Genomic DNA, 26,869 nt, shown 5'->3' on the forward strand with positions numbered 1-26,869 from the left:
TAAAGAACAACTGTTTGAAATGATGAACTTGCAAAAGACAGTTAAATATGTTCTTGTTTAAAAAAAAAAAACACTGCAATGAGAAGATTGTTTAAAACGTATCTTGGGATTGCATTCTGAGATGACAACTGATGAATAGCTTTGTTTTGCTCTTTTTTTGCCAGAAAGCTTTTTATACATTACTTAGATCTCTCAATGCATTTTTCTCACATCTCAAAGATGGTATGGTTTTTATATTACTTACAAAATGCAAATCAAACACAAAGGGAAAACAGACATTTTGATCAAGTCCTCAATTCTTCAAATAAATGTTTCTAACAATGACTGTTACCAGCTATATTAGAAACGTTAGCTTTAAAGACAGTGGTTTATTCTGAAGAGAAGTTTTTAAAAAGCTATATTATTGTATTACTTTAGGCACTCCTAAAAAGTGTATTCATTATAAAATTATTTTCTAAGTATGTAGAGAAAAAGATAAAACTTCTTTATATTATGAAATTCATTCACTTTCACCTTTTCCTACCTGTATTTCTCTAAAATACAGCCTTGGCTGCATGGGAACATTTTTATAAATAATAATAAAGTGAACCATACTAATTATTCCCCTTAAGAATAATTATTTTCATTCAACCAATAATATAATAGGAGAAAAGCTTACATTCACTGCTATGTACTTGTATAAGTCAAGAAACATTTATTGAAGATTTGAAACAGGTTAGGTGATTATAGTGTCAAAGAGATGAATAAAAGTTATTCAGTAAACAAAAACTTTCTGTTCTCAAGAAGCTTACCGTCTAATGAAAGGAGTAAGTAACAAACAAGTATATTAAATTTCCCTCTACTGAACGTTTACTCTATGCCAGACATCTTGTTAATGGCAGGGCATGATTTTTCAAGCCCTATTACCTGGACTCAGATAAAAATTCGCCAATTACTAGCTGTGAGACCTTGAGCATGTTACTTAACCCCTTTTTCCTTTTCTGTAAAATAGTGATAATTGTAATACCTGATGTTGTTATGATAGTTTAATAAACTGATAAGTGTAAAAATCCTGGAAGAGTGCTTGGCACACAGTAAGCATGAAATCAATATTAGCTATTAGTAACTTGAATCCTCATTCCACATTTATGAGGTAGGTGTTGTAATCTCTGACAGACAGAGAACCTTAGAGACATCAAGTCTTCCCAAAGTTGTACCCTAGAGAGGACAGAGCCATGAGTTAGTCCCGTGTCAGCTCACCAGACTCCCAATTCCACTGGTCTTCACAATGGTTTTCAAATTAATTTTAACGATTAGAAACCTTCAAGTCATGTATCTCACAGGGTAGTAACAGTATAAAGCTATATATTTTATTTCTATTGCAAATGTCATCTTTGTGAATGCTAAAATATCTTACTCTTTCACTGCTTTTAGCATTAAAATATAGAAATGTATACATTTCTACATATATTTGTATGTATAAATATATGTATATATTTTATATAAATATATATATAAAATGCCATTTTCCTCTAAACTGCTAAGAAAAGGAAGATGTGAAATAAGCAATAGCTCTTCTAGAATATTGACCTGCATTTATTGAAGTATACACAGTCACCTTCCAATTTGGAATACTTTGTTGATTTTCTCAGCTAATTTTTCTTCTATTTTTAATAGATATTTCATTTAATTTTTATGTGAATTGTTTTACCTCCTATTGGGTTTTAATGAGATGTGAAGTATTTTATTTTCCAGCTGTTATAGAATTAAATAGTATCTATTGACATTAAAAATTAGCTATAATTACCTGCAATAGATGTATTTTTAAACCACCCATAAAGAACAGAAAAGCTGTTTTCTAGGCATAAAGAAAGTGTGTTGGGGAAGGGTGGGTGAGTGGCAAGTTGCACATGAGATGAGAAACCAGTTGAAGGGTTCACAACCTCCTAAAAATGCAGGAGGGACATAGGATATTTCTAATCATTTTATGTACAGCTTATCAGCAACTCTTCCTGGACTACAGATGATTTTTTTGAAATACTATATAAGCTTTACAGTAAGTAACGTATAATTAAAAGATCATTTTTTTCCATGGGGGGAAGGGTTATATTTTTTCCTTCAACTTGATATTGTTTTGTTTGAATTACTCTATATGTGGTTCCAGATAAATATGTGCTTAATTTTAGTTCACATTGATTAGTCACTTTTCTAAGGCTCTACTGAGCTTTATAGACATTAAGGGAAAAAAGGACAAATTCGATCTCTAGTTGACTCCATGTGTTGTCACTCAGCCATCTAAAATACCATAAGACCAATTAGGCAAAGCAAGAGACTGCAGAGTGCAGTGGCTCCTTCATCTGAATATGTCTGACAACCTACAAACATTAGAAGGGTTCACGTTACTAGAAGCTTGTTTGAAAATTCATACTGTTTTGGACTTCACTGGTGGCACAGTGGTTAAGAATCCGCCTGCCAATGCAAGGGACACGGGTTCGAACCCTGGTCCAGGAGGGTCCTGCATGCTGCGGAGCAGCTAAGCCTGTGCGCCACAACGGTTGAGCCTGCTCTCTAGAGCCCGCCAGCCACAACTACTGAGCCCGCGTGCCACAACTACTGAAACCCTCACGCCTAGAGCCCGTGCTCCTCAACAGGAGAAGCCACCGCAATGAGAAGCCCGCGCACCACAACAAAGAGTAGCCCCCACTTGCCACAACTAGAGAAAGCCTGCGTGCAACAACGAAGACCCACCGCAGCCAAAAATAAAATAAATAAATAAGCAAACAAATTTTTAAAAAAAGAAAAAAGAAAATTCATACTATTTTATTAATACAAAACCTGTGGTGTGCAAAATGTTAAGTACTTCTTAGGATTCGTAATTCAGCATGAATTAGGTATGAATTCCATGCTGTCTTAAAATACTGCTTTAAGCCAATGCTAATTACTTGTCCTTAGTCAAGCACTTTAGGGCAGTGTTGGGAACATGGGAAGCAAACTGTGTGATACAGTAAAAAGGGTACTGATTAGGAAATTGTCCCTGCTTTGGCGTTAGCCTCTAATGTGGATTTTGGTAACTCATCTCAACTACCTGAGGCTCCCTCTTCATATATAGTATTATGACAGATGATTAAACCAGATGATTTCTATGTTCCTCTACTGTGATGCAATTCTCAGATCCCATGACTATGGAAAATTTTCCATTCAATAAATAGATGTGTTCATAGTTCATTGATATAACCAAGTACATTTGAGCTCAAATGTAAGAGTCATATATACTAAAATGAAATATATTTACCTAAGCATAATGTTTTCTCTATATTAATGTATTTGTTTTAATTACACACACATACACACACACACACATTTCTTCATATAAGTGTAATACTTCCTGCAGAAAACTCAAGTAATAAAGAAAAAAATATAATGAAGGGTGTAAAAAGCCCTAAAGTCTTACTGCTCATAGACAGCCAGTAAAAATAGTTTTGTGAACAACTTTCCAAACATTAATGCTTGCATTAATGCATTAATCCTTACATACTAAGGTAATGTAAAATTTTATATAAACTGCATTTTATACATATAAATCTGTATATGTATATATTTATATATTTTTCTATTTAGCAATATAGCCAGACATCTCTCAATGATAATGACCATACTTATTAATGATGACATGCAATAACATATAATAATTACACAAGGTGATCCTCTTAGGTCCCCGGGGAGCAAGTTCTCATCTTAAGAATCACCGTGTTAATGTGCAACCGGGTCCCCAAACATGGAGTCTTGTAGCCCAGGTCTTACCTGAATCAGGATGAGGGAGTGGTGGGTCCAGGTGGGGCTGTTGGCTGTGCCCCTGCTTGCAGCCTATCTGCACATCCCGCCCCCCCAGCTTTCCCCTGCTCTTCACTCATGGAAGTCATCAGGCAAATTTTTTACCTACAAGGGACTGCGTATCTTCTACCAAGACTCTGTGGGTGTGGTTGGAAGTCCAGAGATAGTTGTGCTTTTACACGGCTTTCCAACATCCAGCTATGACTGGTACAAGATTTGGGAAGGTCTGACCCTCAGGTTTCATCGAGTGATTGCCCTTGATTTCCTAGGCTTTGGCTTCAGTGACAAACCGAGACCACATCACTATTCCATATTCGAGCAGGCCAGCATTGTGGAAGCTCTTTTGCGGCATCTGGGGCTCCAGAACCGTAGGATCAACCTGTTGTCTCACGACTATGGGGATATCGTTGCTCAGGAGCTGCTCTATAGGTTCAAGCAGAATCGATCTGGTCGGCTTACCATCAAGAGTCTCTGTCTGTCGAATGGAGGTATATTTCCTGAGACTCACCGTCCTCTCCTTCTCCAAAAGCTTCTCAAAGATGGAGGCATGCTGTCACCCATCCTCACGCGACTGATGAACTTCTTCGTATTCTCTCGAGGTCTCACCCCGGTCTTTGGGCCATACACCCGACCCTCTGAGAGTGAACTGTGGGACATGTGGGCAGGGATACGCAACAATGACGGGAACTTGGTTATTGACAGTCTCTTGCAGTACATCAATCAAAGGAAGAAGTTTAGAAGACGCTGGGTGGGAGCTCTTGCCTCTGTATCTATTCCCATTCATTTTATCTATGGGCCACTGGATCCAGTGAATCCCTATCCAGAGTTTTTGGAGCTGTACAGGAAAACGCTGCCGCAGTCCACAGTGTCGATTCTGGATGACCACATTAGCCACTATCCACAGCTAGAGGATCCCATGGGCTTCTTGAATGCATATATGGACTTCATCAACTCCTTCTGAGCTGGAAAGAGTAGCTTCCCTGTATTACCTCCCCTATTCCCTTATCTGTTGTGTATTCCACTTAGCAAGAAACGCCCAAAAGAGGTCCTGGCCACCAAACACTATTCTCTCACAAAAGTCCACCTGACTCACACTGGTGAACAGCATATAGTAAAAAGCCAGCAGAAGCTCTAAGGGTGACCTTCTAATAGTCCACCTCCCATTCCTTTGACATCTGATCAAGTGTGTGAACTTGCCTTTGTGTTATTAGGAAATTCTGATGGGCACTACTACTCACTGATGCAGAAAGACAGACAGACATTCTTTTGCATAAAAGTCTTTGAAACACTTCTATGGACTTTTCTGAAATATTTAGAAATGCTAATTTCTGACCCTGGTTGGAATTATCTAAAGGTGCCACCTTCACCTCGCCTTGAATGGCTTTAATTCTCTAAGTGGCACAGCTTCAAGTGAGAATGAGTCTCCCTTGTCATAACTTTGGATTTAGTTTCATTAGCTGCTTCTAACTGTAGTCATTTTGTTAGACTTTGGTTTCAGTAACACAGTATTCTAAGTATACTTTAAGACTATGATTTACCTACACGTATTATGTATGTATTTTATAAGGACACTAAACCAGCAGACAGTTACTCTAGCAGAGTAGTTTAACCTTATTAAACATGTTTCATTTCTGAGTAAATTGAAGTAAAGCCAAGCTATTTACAGAATTTCCTAAAATCACAGAACATTAAGGACAGTAGTCTCTGTGCCAGAGATTTACTGTTATTTGCTGTTAGAACTGGTCTTTCCAGCTAATAACAGTCGGACTCGTCATACCTCAGTGCTTAGAAGCATGTCCCTCCTGAGCCAGAGTGGAGAGGAGGGGATCGTTGTACAGTCCAAGTTACCAGGCTGAATATATACTGATTGCTTAACTTCTCGTTGGTTGTCCCAGAGAGGGTTCCTCATGTAGCTCAGCAATTCCTGTACTTTACAGATGGGAAAGTTCTAGAAACTTTAAGAACAAAGTCTGAAAGTTCTATGAGCAAATGGTGCTGAATACTTTTTTTTTTAAGCCACAGTTTCATTGTCTTAGTTAAAACAGGATTATTAAGTGGTGATTTTAAATTCTTTTTTTTTTATTAGCAACTTCAAGTATAACAAATGGAATAAGTGTTTATTTTCTATTAATAAAAATGAATTTTGACAAAAAAAAAAAAAGAATCACCGTGTTATAATTTCTGGGTTATGCTTAGATTTTCCTCACCAAATGATTAGAAACATGTTTATTCTTACTTTCTTCTAGTACTTCCTTTGTGGGAATTTAAAAAATATATTTAATTCTTGACTCTGTCTGGAATTTAGTATAAAGAATGAGGTAAAGACACACATCCCTGTTTGATGGCCATTTCTCTACTCTTTTGATTGAAACAAATATTTTCCTTACTAACTTTAAATAATTTTGTGAAGTACACATTAAGAATTTTATATTTACTTGGGTCTATTTCTAGACTCTCTTTACTCTTCTATGTGTCTTTTAATCTTTTATGTTGCTTATATCATGGCATTTTTACTTAGCTTTATAATATGGTTTAATATTTGATGGGTCAAGATCACTTCACACACATTCATTACTTTTTTGTTCATTATTTTCCTATGTTCACAAATTTATTTTCTGACAAATTTTAGAACATTTCATCAAATCTAACTTCCTGAAATTCATTATAGGGTTGTAATTATTCTGTAGTGAATATATAAATTAATGTAATGAAGATAATCGCTTTTTACAATGTCAAGTCATTCATTTTCAAGAATAAGGTCTCTTCTATTTTCAGGTCTCTGATGTTTATTTCAATAGACACATATATCTAGGCCATATAGGTTTGTGATTATATGTATTCCTTGATTTTTCAGGGTTTTGTAAAGGTACATTTGAGACAAGTTTTTTAAACTATATTTTACAAATGATTACTGTTCTGAAGTGATTCCTAAACATCCAGCTTAAAGAATGATTTTTATACTTTCTAATAAGTTTTCTAATAACTTAAATTTTCCAACAACCAAGATATTTGAAAATATTAATAATGTTATCTCCAGCTTTCCATACACATTAACTGAATGAGGACTAGATCCAGGTTTGGTTGCTAACAATATTATCCCCTTCATTAACAATGCCAGGCACCTGGAAGATGCTCAATAAATAACTGTGAGTGTGTTAAAGATTTTTATCTCGTGGTTCTAGCTTAGGATTTAAATAAGAGAAGGAGCAACCTTCATTTTGCCTAATTTCAAGAATGCTTCAAGAATTCTACCATTAAACCAGACTTGGTCTTTTGATCAGAGTCACAACATACTCATGTTAAAATGTTAAAGAACTACTCATCCATTTCTTATACGCTAAGAGTCTTATTAAAATAGACTTAAAATTTTTATCAAATGCCGTTTGATATCATTTGGCACTTTTTCCTTTCACCTATCAATATGGTAAATTAGAGTGTTTCCAGTTTATACGGGGCCTAAAACGTATACAATTTAAAGGACTCTCTTTAAGAAAGGAATACAGAATTATGAATGCCTAGTTGAGTCTGCAAGTGAATAATTGTTTAGGATGGAAAAAGAAAAGCTGCCATGGAAGAGTTCCCTAGGAATAAAAGGTACTGAATCTAAAGCTTTATCAAATTCATGTTGTCATGAATTATAGAGAATTTCTAATATTTAACTAACCTTGTGTTTCTGAGCTGAACCCTATTTGGTCATGACATAATTCATTAAATATCTTGTTTACTTCTATTTGTTATTAATATATTTGTAGGGGTATTTTTGCATTAAGATTCATGTAAAATTGTGAATCAGTGACGTTTATTTTGTAAAAACAAATGAGAAACATCCTTTCCTTTCCTTTCTCTGTAGATTTTATATTCCAGTGGAGCTTAATGCTCTTGTTTAAATTATAAGTCTTTTATATTCTTGAAATTATCAATAACAACTTGATGAGTTGTTTTTAATCTCATCAAGCTGATACTGATAGAGCATAAATGCAAAGATGTTTCCAGTTAGTCTCAAGTGAGTTTATTTGTGATCTTCCAATCTTCCTATATTATTGCTATTTTAATATAATTGCTGATCAGAAATTTAGGAGAAATACACTGAATCTTCCACACCTTTATACCCATATCTTGTTCACCTTGCATACTGTTCTATCTTTAAGACACAGCCACAGTCACATGTAACCTGCTTCATTAGTCAACTCCTTAGATGTCTTCCCAGATATTAACTGTAGGTTGTCAGCATGGTGGTGCTGCCACAGAAAGAATAGCAACAAATGATACCTTTCCTTACTAAGGTTGGCAGGTAGTCAATTATTTGTGAGATGGAGAAATACTTCTCTCTCTTAATGTTCCTATTGCTGATGCTTTTGGGGCTTAAAGAATTAAGTTTAAGTATGAACTAATAAAATAGTTTCAGCACATCTGAAAAGTCAGGAAACAGTATGAACTGAATTTTATACAACGTTGGTTACATTTTTAAATAATATCCTTAATAACTTTTTCTTCTAAACTCAGTCCCTTTTACAGAGGAAGTACTTTTGTAAGTAAAGCGGTAGATCCAACATTAAATCCAATCTAAAATAAGTATAACAAATACACTACAGAGCGTCCCAAAAGTCTAACACCGAGAAAATTGCATATTTACACTGCAGCATGCTCGGTGGCTGAATTTCACAAATGGATTGAATTATACACTAACACATCAACTATTTCTTGTATGTGTCTACTAAGTGCATTTTGACTGAGTCTTTGTACTGAATACATGTCTTTTAAAAAAAATTTTTTTTTTTATTTGGACCATTTTTAAAGTCTTTATTGAATCTGTTACAATATTGCTTCTGTTTTATGTTTTTGTTTTTTGGCCCCGAGGCATGTGGGATCTTAGCTCCCTGGCCAGGGATCGAACCCACACCCCCTCTTTTGATAAACTGATACAATCTTTAAAACCTGCATTACTTAACAAAGACAGATTGTGTTTAAGCTTCATGTTTTCTGCAGATTTTTCCTGTGCCTTAAGAAATTTCACGATTTTAAACATCAAAATAAATCAACCCAATAATGTGTTAGGAACTCAGGGTCAGCAATAATGGTGATAGTATCTTTTCTGAGTTTTAATTAAAATTATTGTGATAATCATTTTACAAGTTAGTTACCAAAATGAATATACTTTTGATGGGGATGTACCTTGTTTTATATAATTGATATATTACACCCCAAATATTTTTATTCATTATATGTAAAAATACTATATCTTTAATGTATTTATAAATGCTATTTGTAAACACTGATCAAACACTTCAGAAATGTGAAAAAACAAAGTAGGTAACTTTTTACCATTTACCAAATGTCCAGGTTCTCATTTTATCACTTTTATGCTGTAGAATTTTGTTAGTTTTTTTTAATTTTTAAGCAAAATGCACCTTTAATATAGGGAAAAAAACCTTTTTTTCCCAAATAATTCAAATATCCATTTTCCTTTGCAAAGTACACCAGTATAGATTTTTTTAAAATGTTAGCTACTTGGGAACTCATTTTAATTAAAGTAATCAAATTATATTTGTACCTAAATTAAATGTCCCATAACCACTCATTTTTTTTCTTTTATAAATTTATTTATTTTTGGCTGCATTGGGTCTTCGTTGCTGCACACTGGCTTTCTCTAGTTGCAGCAAACAGGGGCTGCTCTTTGTTGCGGTGCATGGGCTTCTCATTGTGGTGGCTTCTCTTGCTGTGGAGCACGGGTTCTAGATGCCTGGGCTTCAGTAGTTGCGGCACACGGGCTCAGTAGTTGTGGCTCGCGGGCTCTAGAACGCAGGCTCAGTCGTTGTGGTGCACGGGCTTAGTTGTTCCACAGCATGTGGGATCTTCCTGGGCCAGGGGTCGAACCCATGTCCCCTGCATTGGCAGGCGGATTCTTAAACACTGTGCCACCAGGGAAGTCCCCCCATAACCACTCCTCAATTTCAATATACAAAAAGGGAAACAGTGCAAGAATGCCAACTGAAGGCTTCACTTCTTTTTGGGTTTGCCCAGGAAGACCCTTTCCTTTGAAGCATATATGGAAATAATTACTATAAAGAAAGAAGGGTAGGTTATGTGAGTATGAAATTGTGCTAACTTTCTGTGTGTATATAATATTCACTCATATCATAACCAGGACTAACTTTTTATCTACAGGATAACGAATAACTCCTTTAGCTCTTTTCAAATCAATATTTATTCATTCTTTTATTATAGTAATGACAGCCCAAGAAGAAAGTTACATGATAAATTCAAAATTATTGACTGATAAAAAAATATGGAAGTACAGCGGATGGATTGCCATTAAAATTGATATTCATTGGGAAAAACATGGTGGAGGAATTGATAACTGGGGCTTGAAAGACATATAGCCCTGAAACAGAGGGAGACATGTAGAAAGGTGTCACTACTGTTTTGCCAAGATGAGGTTTGGCAAGATTGTTACCTTCCTACTTATACCTAGTTGCTAGAAAAGTCGAACCAAAAAAGCTCAGATCTTTGCCAGGCTGGTTTGCTTGTTTGAGTATACTACAAGATCAAAAATCAGAAGAGACTAAACATTTTGTTCAAAATCATGAAGAATTATTTTTTGGTAGAGCAAAGTGTATCAATCCTGTCTTATAAATATTAATGCACTATATCACATTTTTCACTATTAGAAGGAAGGAGTAAAAAGGAAATGTGACATAGTCTGTCACTGTAGATGCTTTAACAAACAGTATTAGCCAAAATGTGGATGAATTTTTTTAGGATCGTTACATTAACAATTGATGATAGTGTTCATAAAAGTGGTGATACAAAAAACTTGTATTTTAAAATTAGTCCTGTTTGTGCACCAAGTTACTGACTAAAGTCGACTCTTTGGAAGAATAATTATAATACAATTAATATGAAAACATTTTCTTTGCTCAAGTTGTTTCCTCTGGATGTTTGCATGTTGTCATTCAAGTGTGTATGTCTAAATAAAATTGTCACTTAAAATATACATGAAAGAGCTTCCCTGGTGGCGCAGTGGTTGAGAGTCCGCCTGCCGATGCAGGGGACACGGGTTCGTGCCCCGGTCCGGGAGGATTCCACATGCAGTGGAGCGGCTGGGCCCGTGAGCCATGGCCGCTGAGCCTGCGCGTCTGGAGCCTGTGCTCCACAACAGGAGAGGCCACAACAGTGAGAGATCCGCGTACCACAAAAAAAAAAAAAAAAAAAAAAAATTCATGAAAATATTTAAAATTTTTCGAAGTAACTGCACTTTAAACATTGTTTAATAAATGTCTATTTTGGTAGGTTAAGTAGAAGCTACTAATAACAAAATAGTCTTGATTTTTTTAAGTTGAGATGTACTTGGCAAAGGAGTTTTCTGCACTAAGCCTACATATTTGAAACATTAATTTTAGATGTGTCTATGGCAACATAATGCATTCTTGTAGTCTTCCAAGATGTGCCACACTTTGTAATCTTTCCTAAGAGTCACACACCAAGAGGCCTGCCATATGTAAAGTAAAGGATGACCATGACTGTTCAAAGAGAGTTGCCAATACTAACACTTTCTAACAAACTTCTATTACTCAACATACATGGCTTGAATGTCAAGAAATACTGTAACTAATTTTAACATGAAATTCTAGATAATTCTGAGTATTGCCCATCATCCCCAGTAGAGACAAGGCAACATTACAATTCAACTCTATAAATAAATATGCCAAATCTTTTATAATTTATATTATTATGGTGGCCACACTGAAGGTTGGGGACCATACACTGCCACAGCACTATCATCCTCTAAAAAAACATTTAATTTCACATTTCCTCATCATATCGGTTACTTTGTGATGAAATAGTAATGCTGTTCAGAATCTTCTCTCTCCCTGAATTTTCATTGCCAGGTCTTATTTTTCCCACCAACAGCAAAGAGAAGGAAAGATACTAGTTCTCTTCTGTTATTCAGCTGTGTCCAATATCAGGATCTTAAGGCATTCCTCTCGGGGTATTTTGTCAAGTGTACAGCCTCCTATTCTGGTGTGGATAGAATAAAAAAGAGGCTTTCCTAATGTTGCAGAGACTTCACTTCTAAGGAGTGTAGTTGCAACACGTTTATGCTGTTGCCATAGTAGTAATAGTAACATTGCCAAGCATGAGTAGCATTTTTGTAGCTCTTTCACTACACATTATCTGCTTGCTCATGCTATCTCATTTACTTCTTAAAACCACCTGTATTTTGGAGGTGTTAATCCTGTTTTCCAACTGAGCATAACTGAATTTTAAAGAGTGTTTAAAAACTTTGTCTAAGTCACATAGTTGAAATGGGAATATAAGGCAGATCTCTCTCAGGTGAAAACTGTCTGAATACAGATACAAAACTTGATATTTAGTAATTGTATTTGCCAGAGGTTGAAAAAAGAAAGTAGCACTTATATTTCTGTCACAGAAAACTTCCCTTGTAGCCAGGAGCTATTGTCCAGCAAAAGTGGCAGCGATATTATACACCATAGGTGTGACAGTTCGGTCCAAATTAGATTCAAAACCAGCTCTGCAAAAACAGAGAGGCTGATGATCCTTCCTGGAATCTATTTGCATGAATGCGTATGCATGGAGACTGTTCCACAGGGAATCGGAAGAAAATGAGAGTTGGTTTGTAAATGGAAGACCAGGGAGTAGTAGAAGACTAGAGTGTTGGGCAAATGGCAAGAGGTCCAAAATATCACTGGAAAGCCAGAGGTTGACGGACGCAATTTCATAACAGGTTTTGTGAGACTCAGTATAGAATGAACTTTAGAGCTCATATTCACAGGGAAGTACAAATTGCACAGAGTCACCATTCTACCACACAGAACCCAACATTACTCTGGCTTTGGGGACACTGGGAACTTGGAAATATAGAAAACGTTCTTTTGGCATTTTCCCAGGGCATTAATTAAAAAAAAAAACAAAACAGAAAAAACTGAAGAAACAAGATCTTTCATGTGGCTCATGTTTTTATTTAAGACTCACTCTTGAGCACAAGAAGAAGTTCATGTAAGAATTACTGGCTAACATTCTAGAAACATGTAAGAATAACTGCCAAAGGCTTTGAAGTGGATGGAGCTTGAGTGGAAATGCCGTAAGTCAAGCAGACTGAAGCCGAGAGCCACGGTAATTTGGGTTGATCCAAATTTTTCTGTTGATCCAACTTGAACCCACTGGCTGCTGATGCCCGGCACACTCGTGATCAAAATCCTAAAAAACTACTTGATGTCTCCTGTATACTCTAAACATCCCCAGTATCATGATTTGAAACACACAGTCTTCTCAACCTAAGACTCCCTCCCATACCAGTCTTGGAGATTTTATCATTTATTTTTCAAAACCCAAGTTAACTTCCAATTTTCTTAACTAACCTGAATGATTTTCCTCCTCTCTCACCTCCCAGTCCTACGAAGTGGACACGAAATAAATACTTTGCAAATTGTCAATATCGAACAAGCTTTGAAAATTGACCTACAAGTACAAAAAAAAAAAAATTGCGAAAAATCATGTTACCACCTTGGAAGGAGAAAAGAGGGATAAAATTCTTAAAGACTGCGGCCTCTGAAATAGATTCCATTTATTGGGCTCTATTGGGTATCTTCAGGATATTACTTTTTTTTATTTTCCTGCCCAAGAATTCCAGGATCCCCTTATTCCCTCTCTCAAGCATATTTTTTAAAAATTAAATCAATAATGACCAAGTGCTAATAACAGAAACAATAGTTTTTAAAAAACTGTTTAAATCTCAGTATTGCCCTCGGTACAAAAACATTTCTCTTTGTATTTTATATATATATATATATATACACACACACACACACACACGTATGTGTATATATATATACACACATACATATATATCTTACTATTTCAATGACTTCATTGAATACACACATACACGTGTGTGTGTATATATATATATACACACACACATACATATATATCTTACTATTTCAATGACTTCATTTTGCAGTTACCTCTTTGTTATCATCTCCACTTGCATAGTGAGCCTGGAAAGAGATTTCCAGCCTTTTCTTTTCCATTTTGAAATCTCAGAGGACAACATTGTGCTGGATTTAAAAGAAGCATGAGTGAAGAAAAATGAGGTCCATCAGACTTCTCTGCTTTAGACTGAGTCATATATTTGCCCTATATCCATACACCAGGCAAAATAGAAGGATAGAATGATTTGTCATTTCCTGTTCTGGGATGTTTAATTTCAGCCACCTTTTTCAAGGTTTGGAAAAACAGTTACCTTCTGTTTTAAAGTTATAATCTAGTAATCAAACCCATGTATGGCCTGGGTAAAATGTTAAGATTTGATATATTTCAGAGAGCACTGCCATTTGGATAGGTTTCCAATTTCTGAACTCTCTTATTTATCCCAGTTGTTGATTAAAATGGGTCATGATTTCTATCATTAGTTATCTCATTGTAAACATACAACTTTAATATCGAAAGGAGTCAGCATAGATGGTTCCCATGATAATTCCTAACTCATACATTATTTGATTTCATTTCATTTGGAATGTCAGTTTTAAACCTGTAAGTACTGAGCCCAAATGAAATTTTTATATGAAACTCCTTATTCATCATTAGGAATAAATTGCATGTATAGTTCATACAGGTAGCTTTGGATTTTTCATTACTACAATGTCCCTGCAAAATACTCATTCTAGGTCTGAAAATGATTCTCAGATCACTTATACACGTCTTCACAACCATAGAAGCCACACTAGTAATGTCAGTAGTTAATTGAAATCATGGATCATGTCTTAGTTTGAAAATGCCTCTCTAGCTTTTGTATACAGTAAAAACTTCTAAGGTTTTGGATTGGAGAAAATCATAGTATAATTTCAAATTGTTTCTCTACTTAATAAAAATATGTATATTTAATATTCTGTTTCTGTATGGCTTAATTTCACTTTGTTGTTGTTGTCTCACTTTGCACAGCAATGAAGCCTGAGATACTTCAGGGAAAGAAAAAATAAAAAGAAAGAAAGAAAAGAAATGAAATCTTCCCAATTCAAGGGATTTGGTATTTTATCTAGTTTGACAGTAAATAAAAGTACTTTGAGCATCTTTCTAATAACTAATACTATGAAAACGATATCACACTCTCAAAGAGCTTACAGTATTGTTATACTTAAAAAAAAATCAGCAACACAACACTGTCTTCCTGTTAGTACTCTTGCACTCTAAAAATGTATGCCTTTGGGCCTCTTTTTTTTTCTGCCTCTCAGGCATATGTAACTGTGACCTAGCAAAATTATTTTGGCTTGTTTTTTAGTCTATTGCTTTGTACCAATAACAGGCCACACCCAGTATATTCAGAGAGACCACCATGCAGGTAGGAGTCTTGGAAAATATTTTTAAGGGCTGTTATTTTAGTCCTTAGGAGACAATACTCTCATGTGATATGAATGAGAGAGATAACAGTTAAAGAGACATTTGATAATATTTTTTGACTCCATTGATACAGTAAATAAAATCAGTTAATTAAAATACTTTTCCCCCCGTTGAAAAGCTGAATTTTCTTCTCTAGGCCTCAGTTTCTTATCTGTCTATTTAGGGGCTTGAACTAAATAATGTATAGATGGGTTCTCTTATTTTACATACTTGAAATTCTTAGATGTTATACAGGGCATGTACACTAAACATTGTCCATTTCATCCAAATTTAAAATTTTTTGGCATCAAGTTGTTCACACTATTCTCATGGTATTTCTAAATCTCAAGGGTATCAGTAGTTATATCACTCCTACTCCTTTTTAGTCTTAATTTTTTAAAGTTTGTGCTCCTTTCTTACTTTCTTAATCAATCCTACCAGAGTTTTGTTTATTTTATACATCTTTCAAAGAGCCAATTTTTGGTATTATTAACCCTCACTGTTTTGTTTCTTTATTTTCCGTATTAGTAGTTATTTATTTTGTTTATTTTATCTTCCTTTTTATTGTTTGGGTTTTACTTTGTTATAGTTTATAGTTTTTATTAGAACGCTTAGTTTATTAACCCTAGTTTACTTTTTATTTAACATTAGTAAATATTTTATTAATTATTTGACATTAACATTTAGATGTATCTCAGATACTTTATAGGTAATATTTGACTGTTGTTCTGTTCCACGTATTTAGAAATTTCCACTATGGTATCTTCTTTGACCCAATGCATTATTTATATGCATTTTTTTTGTTTTTGAATTTCTGAGAATTGTTGGCTACTTTTAAATTTCTAATTATATTGATTTTTCTGACTGCAGTTTGTAGCCTATCAGTTATTTTATGTCTGTTCAGATGTTCCTCTGTGGCCCATTGTTGTTATAAAAATATTATCTATTTCATTCCAGAGATTCAAAAACTTTTTCTAAAATTAATAAATCAAGGTATATATGTATATATATATATATATATTATAGCAGGAGGAAGGATGAGTGTCATCAACGGATTAGTTAAAATACATTTAAAAGAGTAAATAACCTACCCTTGTGAACAATGTGATCAGGTTGATTCCTGAAAGATTCCAAAAGGCAAGGACATTTATATCCAAACTTCTGTTTTCTTATAAAGAGAAATACTGTCTAAAGAGATGAAATGTAAATGATTTTAATTCTTTTTTTAATATCTTTATTGGAGTATAATTGCTTTACAATGGTGTGTTAGTTTCTGCTTTATAACAAAGTGAATCAGTTATACATATACATATATCCCCATATCTCTTCCCTCTTGCGTCTCCCTCCCTCCCACCCTCCCTATCCCACCCCTCTAGGTGGTCACAAAGCACCAAGCTGATCTCCCTGTGCTATGCTGCAGCTTCCCACTAGTTATCTGTTTTACATTTGGTAGTGTATATATGTCAATGCTGCTCTCATTTAATTCTTCATAACATTGTTCTTAAAGAAGAATCTTCCACAGTGTCTGTCTGCCTGCCCTGCTTCAGTAAGAGGGCACATTCAAGGACAGGCCTATGGGATAGAGGCTTATAAGACTGTCACAGAAATGCATGCCAGTTGCCTATACTAGTCAGCATAAACATAAATGGACATCCAAAGAGTATTAGACATCTTCTTTGAGTTACAATATAGGTTTGTATATCCTTCTATAGTTCAATATAGTACATGATTTATACTCTTAATGCCATTTATCTGTTTTTAGGTGTTCTTAATTAGCCTAATGTAAAGTCAGGGAAGACTTCATTATATCTCAAAATTTAAAGTGCATGTTTTAAACCTTGAAAACATAAAAATAATAATTATAAAATAACACATATTAGATGGTGGTAAAGGTACGGTTTTGAAAGAACAGTGACTACTTCCTCTTATCTTTATACTGTGAAGTCTACAGATGATGCATGATTTTGGCAAATCAAGAGAAAAAAGTAAAGGTCTATAAATCTTAAAGTTCTTATGGCAACCACTAGAAATTTTTTGAAAATAGTGATAAAATAAAAGAAATAACAAAATCCAGAGTTGGGAGATGGAGAGGAAGAGAGGGATAGTGTTTTGTCTCCTAAATTTCTTATTTTTTGTATTGGTGAGTTAATAGATATTGTTATGAGTTGGTAATTCCAGTAATTGGCATGTATGTGTTTATGTAATTGTAAATACACAACTATAATATTTAACAAATAACAGTAAAAGTTAAAATGACTGCCAACAAAACAATTAAAAATAAAACTTTGGGTAGTGCAGATGGACTGAAGTTTATGTATATATGTGTGTGTGTGTGTTTCTGAACTTTTAGTTTTATACCTCTCTGTGTGGTTGAAAATATTTAATTATGAGTCTGACATAATAATTTATTTATCATCCTATATTCAGGCAAAGAATACTGTTCAGATAAATGTTTCACTACATCTGTATTTACTGATATAGAAAGAGGACTACAATATATTTATAAGTAAATAAAAACATAATACATATAATGGTGTGTATTACATATTCTGATTGTTTAAGAATGATAAAGATACATATATGTTTCTATTAATCAATTCATGGAAAGTATCAGGAAAGAAACACACCAAACTAATAACAGTGACTATTTGGACAGTGCTTTATCTTGTATTCCGTTGTATTATTTAAATAAATGTTTCACTACAATAATGCATTGATTATATAGTACAATTTTAAGCATAAAAGAGATTCTAGGTAAGTTAGTTGGCAGGATATCTAACTTAACCTAGTTTACTTTGTGCTTCCAGTGTTCAGGTTTTCAACTCTGTACGTATAGGAACTCTCTGTGCCTTGGTCACGGCTCAGCAGCCAGACCAGGTCAGTCACAAAACCACAACAGCAACTCTTTAAATATTTCTGGAATGAATTCATAAATTTAAGCAAATTTCTTAATATAATATGTGACATATATTAATAGAAGGTATGCAATAGATGAAAGCTTTTGTTTTGTTAAATAACCTATATGAACTAGTAAGAACGAACAGCTTTCAGTAATTAAAATTAAAAATCATTCAGATAACAATGTGAGTGATGGCTGGTGGAAAACTTTATTTTTTCTATTATTTTCCTCTCTGTAGTTTTTAGATGATCTATTTGTACACACATTTCATTTTTAAAATAAAAAAGCTATTAAAAAGTTAACTCCAGATTGTTTTGGCTCAAGATTACAAACAGAACATTCTCACTTGTGCCTTTTTATTTCTGTCAGTGGCATATACCTGCCTTTCTTCGCAGTTTATGTTTAATCCAGATTTCTCCAAAATGGATAATACAATTCCTAAAGCTTCTTCATTATCATCCTTCATACCAGCAAATCTTTGCTTACTTTTAGGTTTTAGAATTCTGATAAGCAGTGATGCTTCTTTCTCGTAAGTTCTACCTACAATAAAATCCTGTTGAGTACAAGAGTATGTAATGGCATTTACTTCCTCAGTTAATTTCATTGTGAATGTGCTAGAACTTGTGTCAATGAAGTTATTCTGAATGTCTTTAATAGACAATAAGCCTCAGTCATGAACAGAGTGAGGAAAAGGGAGAATTGCACATGGACTAATTGGATGGTTATGGCTTCCGATGAGTTTCCATTTCCCTTCAGGCTTTGGACTAAAGCTGAAAGCAAAAGTATTTAAAATGCAAGATGCCAGAGGTACTTTGCTGCTCTGATTTAGCTTTAAGTAAGTCAGTTGTGTTACTGACAGGACTGGCACTCCACAGTAGGATGGTAACCATAATACAGTAACCTAGAAGATGAGGTCTGGAAGTTTTCAGGCAGAGAACTTGGTCATTTGTCATGGAGTCTGCATCTTATATTAATAAAGGGAAATTGATCAGTCTCTTGCAAAAGACATAGTTAATTTTCTCTTCAAACTCAAAGTACAACCTGACATAGCTGTTTCTGATATTCTGATGATGGTGGTGAGAGGAAAATTGAAAGAGCAATGATCTGTCTCAAACGGAAAAATTATGATCAGAAAGGAAAAATTTAACCATTTTGCTTTGGTATAAAGCTGTCAGTCCAATAATAGGCTGTTGAATGGCTTGTTTAAATGCAAGAACTTAGTATAGTATTCAAGAAATACGATATTATACTCTTTATTTAACTAGCATAATATGACAGGAAAAATAACCACTTGTCTCCATTTTAGAAATGAGATATAAGTAACATATTATAAATTTGTCCTAGTTCGTGGATGTGACAGTTAATTGATGTACATATTGGCAATTCACTTAGTAGATTATCATTTACTGTCACTTTTTAAATTAGAATGTGATCTTCCATTGTCTTTAATCTATTTACGTCATGGATGACAAATTTCTTTCCCTTAAGCAAAATCTTTATTTATCATAAGGCAATTTTACCAAAACAGTTACATAAAGGAGGAAACCATAATAAGAATCATTTAATTTTTGAATTTTCAGACTACTTGGCATCTTGAAAAAAATAATGAAAACTATTTTATTTTTAGTAAAAATATTTGTGATATTTGCCTTCTCCAAAACGCTGAAATTTTCCTTTACCTTCAATATGTAATTATTCTGCCATTAATTTCGTAACCATGCCATGAAAAATTTGAGTAGACTAAGGCAGTGTTTATGTATGCAACTGAAACTTAAGTGCAAGGTATAATCACACACTTCTGGTCAGCTCTGAAGGCAGAAGCCACTTCTACAGTTTTAACTCTGACACATGCATCTCTTTCACCTATAAAGGCCTAAGTAAACAGTTCTACTGGTAAAAAGGGGTTATTTGTAGAGGAACTCTGGGCACATGGGTTGTGGAGAAGAGAGATGGAAAAAAATAGAGTAAAAGAGTCTGAACTACATTTTGAGGGGAAAAAAATCACGTGTGCCCATCCATCAGCTTTTGTTGGGAGTAAAACAGAAAGTGTATGTAGATGATGTTTAACTAATGAAACTTTGTTTAAATTATTTCAGATTGGACTATCAATTTGATGGTATAGTTAGCTAGTACTAATTCCAGAGTAAGACTGTGAGTGCAGTATGATATTTGTCAAAAGTAAATGCTACCCCATACTAAGTGACATCTTTAGCTTTATTTTAAAGACTTGGTATGAAGTAAATATAACCCCAGTTGTATTTATTCTTCACTTTTACTCTTTGTATTTATTTTCAGTTCATCCTTTTTTTTTTTAAATCTCAGTTTTGAAACTCACTTTCAGCCCTTTCAGCCCCTAAGGTCTTAACATCACGATGTATTATACTATCACGTATATACTATCGTTTCAGTGCCTTTAGGAAAGATATTAATACTTCCTTGCCTCCAAAATGCTCCAACCTCAATGACTGTGCTTAGTTCTCATGCATGCATAATTATAGCCAACATTTATTGAACATATAATGTGTCAAGAACCACTCTAAGTGCTTTACATACACTAAGTAGTTTATTCCTGACTGCATCCCAATGAGAGAGGTACTGTTATATTTGCAGGCTTACAGAGGAAAACCTGAGACACAAAAATGAAGAAACTTGATCAAGGTAACCTTGCTGGGAACTAAAAATTTTGAAGTTTAAATTCAGGTGGCTTGATTTCAGACTTTGCCCTAAATCTTAAACATGGAGTTTTGATATTAGGAAATACAGATACCTCTTGGAAGGATGCTCTTTAATGTGGCTAGTAGACATTATTTATGCTTCAAAATGAATGAATGGAGGAAAACTTGGATGAGTATAAATTTGACATTGGAAGAGGGATGGCTCTTTGGGAATGAAATATGACAAAGAGCTGAGATGCTAGAATCTTAGAAACACAAGACCCTTGCTTGACAATTTTGATTAGAAAAATGTGTGAGAACTGTATTATGCTGTTAGCCATGTGTTCTGGAGTCTGAGAAGTAAGGGGTGGTAGGCTCCCTCTTCAGGTGACTAGTTTAACAGCACCAGGCCTGCACAGTTGAGAGAACCCCCTAAAAAAAGGACACCTATGAACACATCTGCTTCTTTCCCATGAGCCTGACATCTGTTCTTTCATGAGGGTAATTTTGTGGTTTAGGAGATCTGGTTGCAAGAATATTTTTGTGAAAGGCTCTGCAAGCAAATAATAAGGCAGCTCATTACTTTGAGAATTTCTAATGGTGGGGGGCCGGCATTTGAAAACAGTAATGACAGTAATTAAATAGACAGTAATCCTTTCTCTACATTATATAGTTAATAGGAGCTAAGGTTTGTTTCTTTATATGAAAGACTAGATAGTGAGAGAGGCTGAGAGAATAATGCTGTTTTTTTTGAGAAAGCAGTCATGTGTTTGGTATCACCTATTATGAGTAAAACTATTTTAGAAATTGACAATTGACTTACATAGAGTTGATTTTATATTCTCAACTAAGTTTTAGTCAATATCAAATTCGAAACCTCAGCAGCATCCAATTGATTTTCAGGTTTTAAACAAAAAGGAATCTATCTCATGGAAGATGTTGTGCCTGTGTTAACACGTAGCCACCGAAGAGACCACTTTTTCAATAAAGCCATGTTTTCTTATTTAAGAATATATGTATTAGGTTGGTAGTGGAGATTTATACAGTGATGATGTTAGTTACCTAGCACCCTTTTGGGGATAGTCATTATCCTGTACTTAGATATAATAGGGTTTAATTTATTCCAGAAAGATGTGCAACATTTCTAATGTCTTTATGGGGAAAGAGGAGTAAAAATGGAGAAGAGTTAAAACTTAGAAAATTACATCATTCAGAACTGCAAGTTTCCAACTGTATTTGAATGTTTATGGCTGTCTTAGGCACAATACTATCTTCCAACAATACAACCCATCTGTACTACTAGGAAGATCTGAGCAGCACATTAAGGGTCAATTTTGTGATTAATTAGCACTCTTAAAACTGATTTGTATAGAAACTGTCAAGTAAAATTTAAAATGTAACCCTGTCTTTACCAAGTCTACAGAAATGATACCAGATCCCAGCACAACAATCAGTCAGCTGTGTCTCCTAAATTTAGTTTCAACCTAGCAAAAATGTGTTTGCTGTATTGACCAGAAAGTAGAGGCAATTGTGGCCAATAGCTTGAGTTCATACATCTAGTAAACGGGTTGTCTTAGATGAAAAGAAATATATATTTTTCTGTATTTGCTAATTTAGAAGTTTTTGCACAAGGTTACTGAAACTACCAATGTGTGTCACTTATATTATGGTTTTGATTTTTATCTATCTTTGATAGATAAACTGATTTTTATGGATATTTATGAATAATTCTATGTCAAATATAAATATTACAAATCCACTTTCCAGAAGTTAAACTAACTATACTAGTTTTTAAAGGAACATACAATCTACATATATTCTCTTGCCTCATGGCTTGTTAGTAAACTAACATATTGGTTAATATTAATTATCAGGCAGCTGCTTATTAACATTGTGAACAAAGGTGGTTTATTATTATTAGGTGATGGTGGTTGGGAGGATATGTCAATTACTCTTTCTATTGTAATAATGTAGGCACATTTCACTCCTAGAAAATAATCACCTGAAGAGGCAGGGTAAGGGGGACATGTGATAGGCTGAGAAGTTTCCAATTCAGTTACTAAGAATACTTGGATGTATATATATTTTTTCAAAGTGAGGTGGACCAGGATTCACTTGTTCGAACTGAGAGTTAGATTTGCTTTAGCTTTTCCAATTATAGCCCTGGAGAGTGTTCTTATGTGGCTTTATTGCCTTTTTTTTTTTTTTTTTTGGCGGTACGCGGGCCTCTCACTGCTGTGGCCTCTCCCGTTGCGGAGCACAGGCTCCGGACGCACAGGCTCAGCGGCCATGGCTCACGGATCTAGCCGCTCCGCGGCATGTGGGATCTTCCCGGACCGGGGCACGAACCTGTGTCCCCGGCATCAGCAGGCGGACTCTCAACCACTGCACCACCAGGGAAGCCCCATTTTTTTTTTTAAAGTAACTCGCTATCCAAAACCTTAATCCCTGCAAAGACAATAGTCCAGATTTTCTACATGTCTTTGAATTTTAACGTGGATTTTAAAACTGTAGCTTTCTAATATTTCCCGGTTACATTCATAAATGCCATCCAATTCATATCTGTGGCTTTCTCTTCACATCAATGATTGGTAAATGGTTGGTAAAAGTGTAACAATTGGAGAGTCCTGAGCTTTTTTTCAGCAGTTACAGAATCCTATGGGTCCAATTACTGAGTGGGGGGAGAAGTAGTTGATGTGGGTGAGTATGGAGGAGGTGAATGTGAGAATATAAGGAGATTGGATAACCAAGAAGTTAAGGCAAGATGCTGAAGGCAGTAATATTTCAAATGATTTATCTGCATATGTTCAGTCAACACCTTTGTCTATATTGATATCATTCAGCAGCTGAAAAATACCATGTTTTCGCTACCCAGAAATTCTGGTTTATATGGCATCATGTAGAGTTTACTTGGGTGGTTGTTTTCAAATAATTAGGATACAGTAAATCACGAAGTAAAGTTACATTGACCACTATTCACTTATTAGTGAATAAAAAGGCACTCGTACATCTGTGTCCCTCTTGGTTGTGGTTTCCACATCTTTAAGTGAGAGTAAAATGGTTCTAGTTATGGCCAAAAGAAGGATTCAACCAGAAATCAGGCAGGGTCTGACTGCTTGAAGTTTTACATAAAGAAAGTCTAGAGCAGTGATTCTCAAGCTTCACCAGGCATATCAAACTTCCGTAAAAATGTGAACTTAACAGGGTCCTGTGGCCAAGGATACTGATTCATTAGTTCTGGTGGAACAAGACCCTTGCATTTTACACACACTTCAGATACTCTAAGGCATATTTCCTCTGACCATATTCCATATCTTGAGGTACTCTAGTCACCAGTTGGGCCTAAACCCATAATATTTGCATGAGGCATTTGGAAAATGGGAAGAAGCAAAGAAGGAGGGAGGCAGCAAAGGAGGGAGAAAGAAAGGGAGAAAGAGAGAGTAAAGAAAACAGAAAGAGGAGAAAAGCCTTGGAAACACCCTCAGTTGGACTAAAAGGCAAAAGTTATCGATAGATTCTGAAAGAGCATAAGATAGTCTATTCTCGACTTAGATGTCATTTTTCATATTTTTGAGTATATTTTTACTGAGTGATATTTCACACTTTTAAGGAACATAGCAATAGATCAGAAAAAAAGTTAATTCCAACTGCAAAGGATATCATTTGGCTACACCATTATTTTTTTTAAGTGCAGATAAATGGTGAGTAGCATTAAATCTGAACTTTGTAGTTTAAATGGCAGAGTCATGCACCACTATTGAAATTGCTATCAGATTCAGGAAGAAATAAAAGTAATTACTAATTGCTTATATTTGATAAAAATGAGCTGTTTTCTCAACATAGAAATGAATATATGCCTTTAAAACCAGTTCTACATATAAAAATCCTACTAAAGAGTGCCCATAAATTTGATGAAAATGATAAATAATCTTGAACTTTGCGAGATGATCTTATTATCTAGGATTGTATATGTATGCTAACTAATGGCCTATGGAAAATGTTGTTTGGTTTTATTCCCTGGACACCAGAAATCTATAATCTTTTATTGTAAGGAAAAATGAAGTTTCTCTTAAAATCCATACCCAGAACCTACCTTAAGAGGACACTTTTTATTTTTTGAATAGGAAATGAATGAAAAAGTCTGTCTTTAGGAAGCCGCATTTGCGGGTGGTCAGTAACCTAACCTGACCACATCAATGGAAACACAGGCTCCTTGGTGTGGGAAGAGGCCCTCAAATCAGCATGAGAGAAAGCCCATCTTTCCACGTCTACTTTCCAATTTTTGTACTGGCCTCTATGGAATTATACATATATATGTATTATATATATGTGTGTGTGTATGTGTATATATATATATGGCAAATGAGGCTCTAATTCATTGTCTCTTTGACTAGTGTTTTTGTTGCTGCTTGCATCAGATGACCGACAGAGGACAAATTAGTTTCAGTCTGTATCGAGAATTCCAGCAGGCAGAGGCATCTGATTCAGATAAATTAAGCACACATTTGAAAGAAAATCTTTTATTCTAGACACGGCTGACTTCATTGCTAGCTGTGATGTTCAGCAATAGATCCAGAGGCTGAGAGAGAGGAAGTGCTGACCAGTACAAATACATTTCAGTGTATGAAGCATGCTGGATTATCAGAAAGTCTGTTCAGAACACATCCTCCTAGGTTTTAGCAGAGATCCTTACTTTTGCATCAAAAAACTGTAGTGTTTACCATACACGTTACCATGTGTCTCTTCAGGCCTGTTATTAAGTTGCCTAAATATATTTTTGTCATTATTTTTATCTTATTTGAAATTCAAGCTTTTAAATAAATTTATTTATGTATATCTGCTCCTGATTGCAAAACCAAAAACTATAAATTTCCTGAAATTAAGGACCACATCATCACAAAAACCTAATAAAGTACATCTCACCTAGTTGTTGACTATTTGTTGAAATAATAAATACTTGCTTAGTTAGAAGCAGCTTGGGAAATTAAAAATAACTCGAAAAACATGAGCCCTAGAGGTTGGTTTTAGGTAAAATTTTGTGCTAATGTAGCTCAGTGTTTTCTTCTTTTTAAGGTTTTTTTATATTTTATTGATGTATAATTGATATACAACATTTTATTAGTTTCAGGTATACATCATATGATTCAATATTTGTATATTTTGCAAAACGTATACAACAATATGTCTAGTTAACATCCCTACATAGTTACAGATTTTTTTTTATTGTGATAGGGACTTGTAAGATGTACTCTCTTAGCAACTTTAAAATATGCAGTATAGTGTATTGTTAATTATAGTCACTATGCTGTACCTTACATCCCCATGACTTATTTATTTTATAATTGGGAATTTGTACCTTTTCACCCCCTTCACCCATTTGCCTCCCCCCCCAACCCCCCGCCAATGAGCTTGGGGTTTTATGTTTGCTTGTTAGTTGTTTTGTTTTGTTTTGTTTCATTTTATTTATTTGGCTGTGCTGGGTCTCAGTTGCAGCATGTGGGATCTTTGTTGGGGCATGCAGGATCTTTAGTTGCGGCATGCGGGCTCCTTTGTTTGCAGCATGCGGGATCTAGTTCCCTGACCAGGGATCGGACCAGGGCCCCCTGCACTGGGAGTGCGGAGTCTTAACTACTGAACCACCAGGGAAGTCCATGCTTGTTAGTTTTTAGATTCCAAATATAAGTGAGATCATAGATGTTTGTCTTTCTCTGTCTTAGCTCAGAGTTTTCTGATAATTCGAGCAAAAAGGGGAACTGTTTGAGTTTTGCTGTAATGGTCCAGTAAAAGGAGTACCCAGGATGAGAGATTTACCTGGTTCTGAATTTAAAAATATATCAAGCTGGAAGATAGTTGAAGCTTTATAGTTTTTCAAAAGGGACAGAAACAATCTTCATGTTTCTTACATTAGCCCTCAGTGAAATGGGAGAGTGTGAAATTAAATGTTTACTCAGTGAGGATTTTACACTGAGGAGCCACCAGAGGCAGAAAGATCTTCTTGACTGTTGTTTCCCTAGGAGTTAACAAAATGCCTGGCATATAAGAGGATCTCAGTAAATGTTGTTTGAATTGAAATATCTCAATCTCAGTTAAAAGGCAAGTTGGAGATAGA

The 26,869-nt window shown here is 34.9% G+C and overlaps 2 protein-coding genes across 5 annotated transcripts in view; both read left to right on the plus strand.

Annotated features, from left to right (window-relative positions):
* NLGN1 (neuroligin 1) overlaps positions 1 to 26,869 on the plus strand; it is a gene marked incomplete at both ends in the record, with an annotated part of 708,360 nt that overhangs the window by 254,669 nt on the left and 426,822 nt on the right. The window lies entirely within an intron of this gene.
* LOC309822822 (mesoderm-specific transcript homolog protein-like) lies at positions 3,756 to 4,934 on the plus strand. The gene has a single exon (XM_082654863.1). The coding sequence runs from the start codon at positions 3,791 to 3,793 to the stop codon at positions 4,769 to 4,771; it is 981 nt and encodes a 326-aa protein (XP_082510989.1). The 5' UTR covers positions 3,756 to 3,790; the 3' UTR covers positions 4,772 to 4,934.

Source organism: Grampus griseus (genome assembly GCF_964374135.1).
Source record: "Grampus griseus genome assembly, chromosome: 5".
Taxonomy (NCBI): Eukaryota; Metazoa; Chordata; class Mammalia; order Artiodactyla; family Delphinidae; genus Grampus; species Grampus griseus.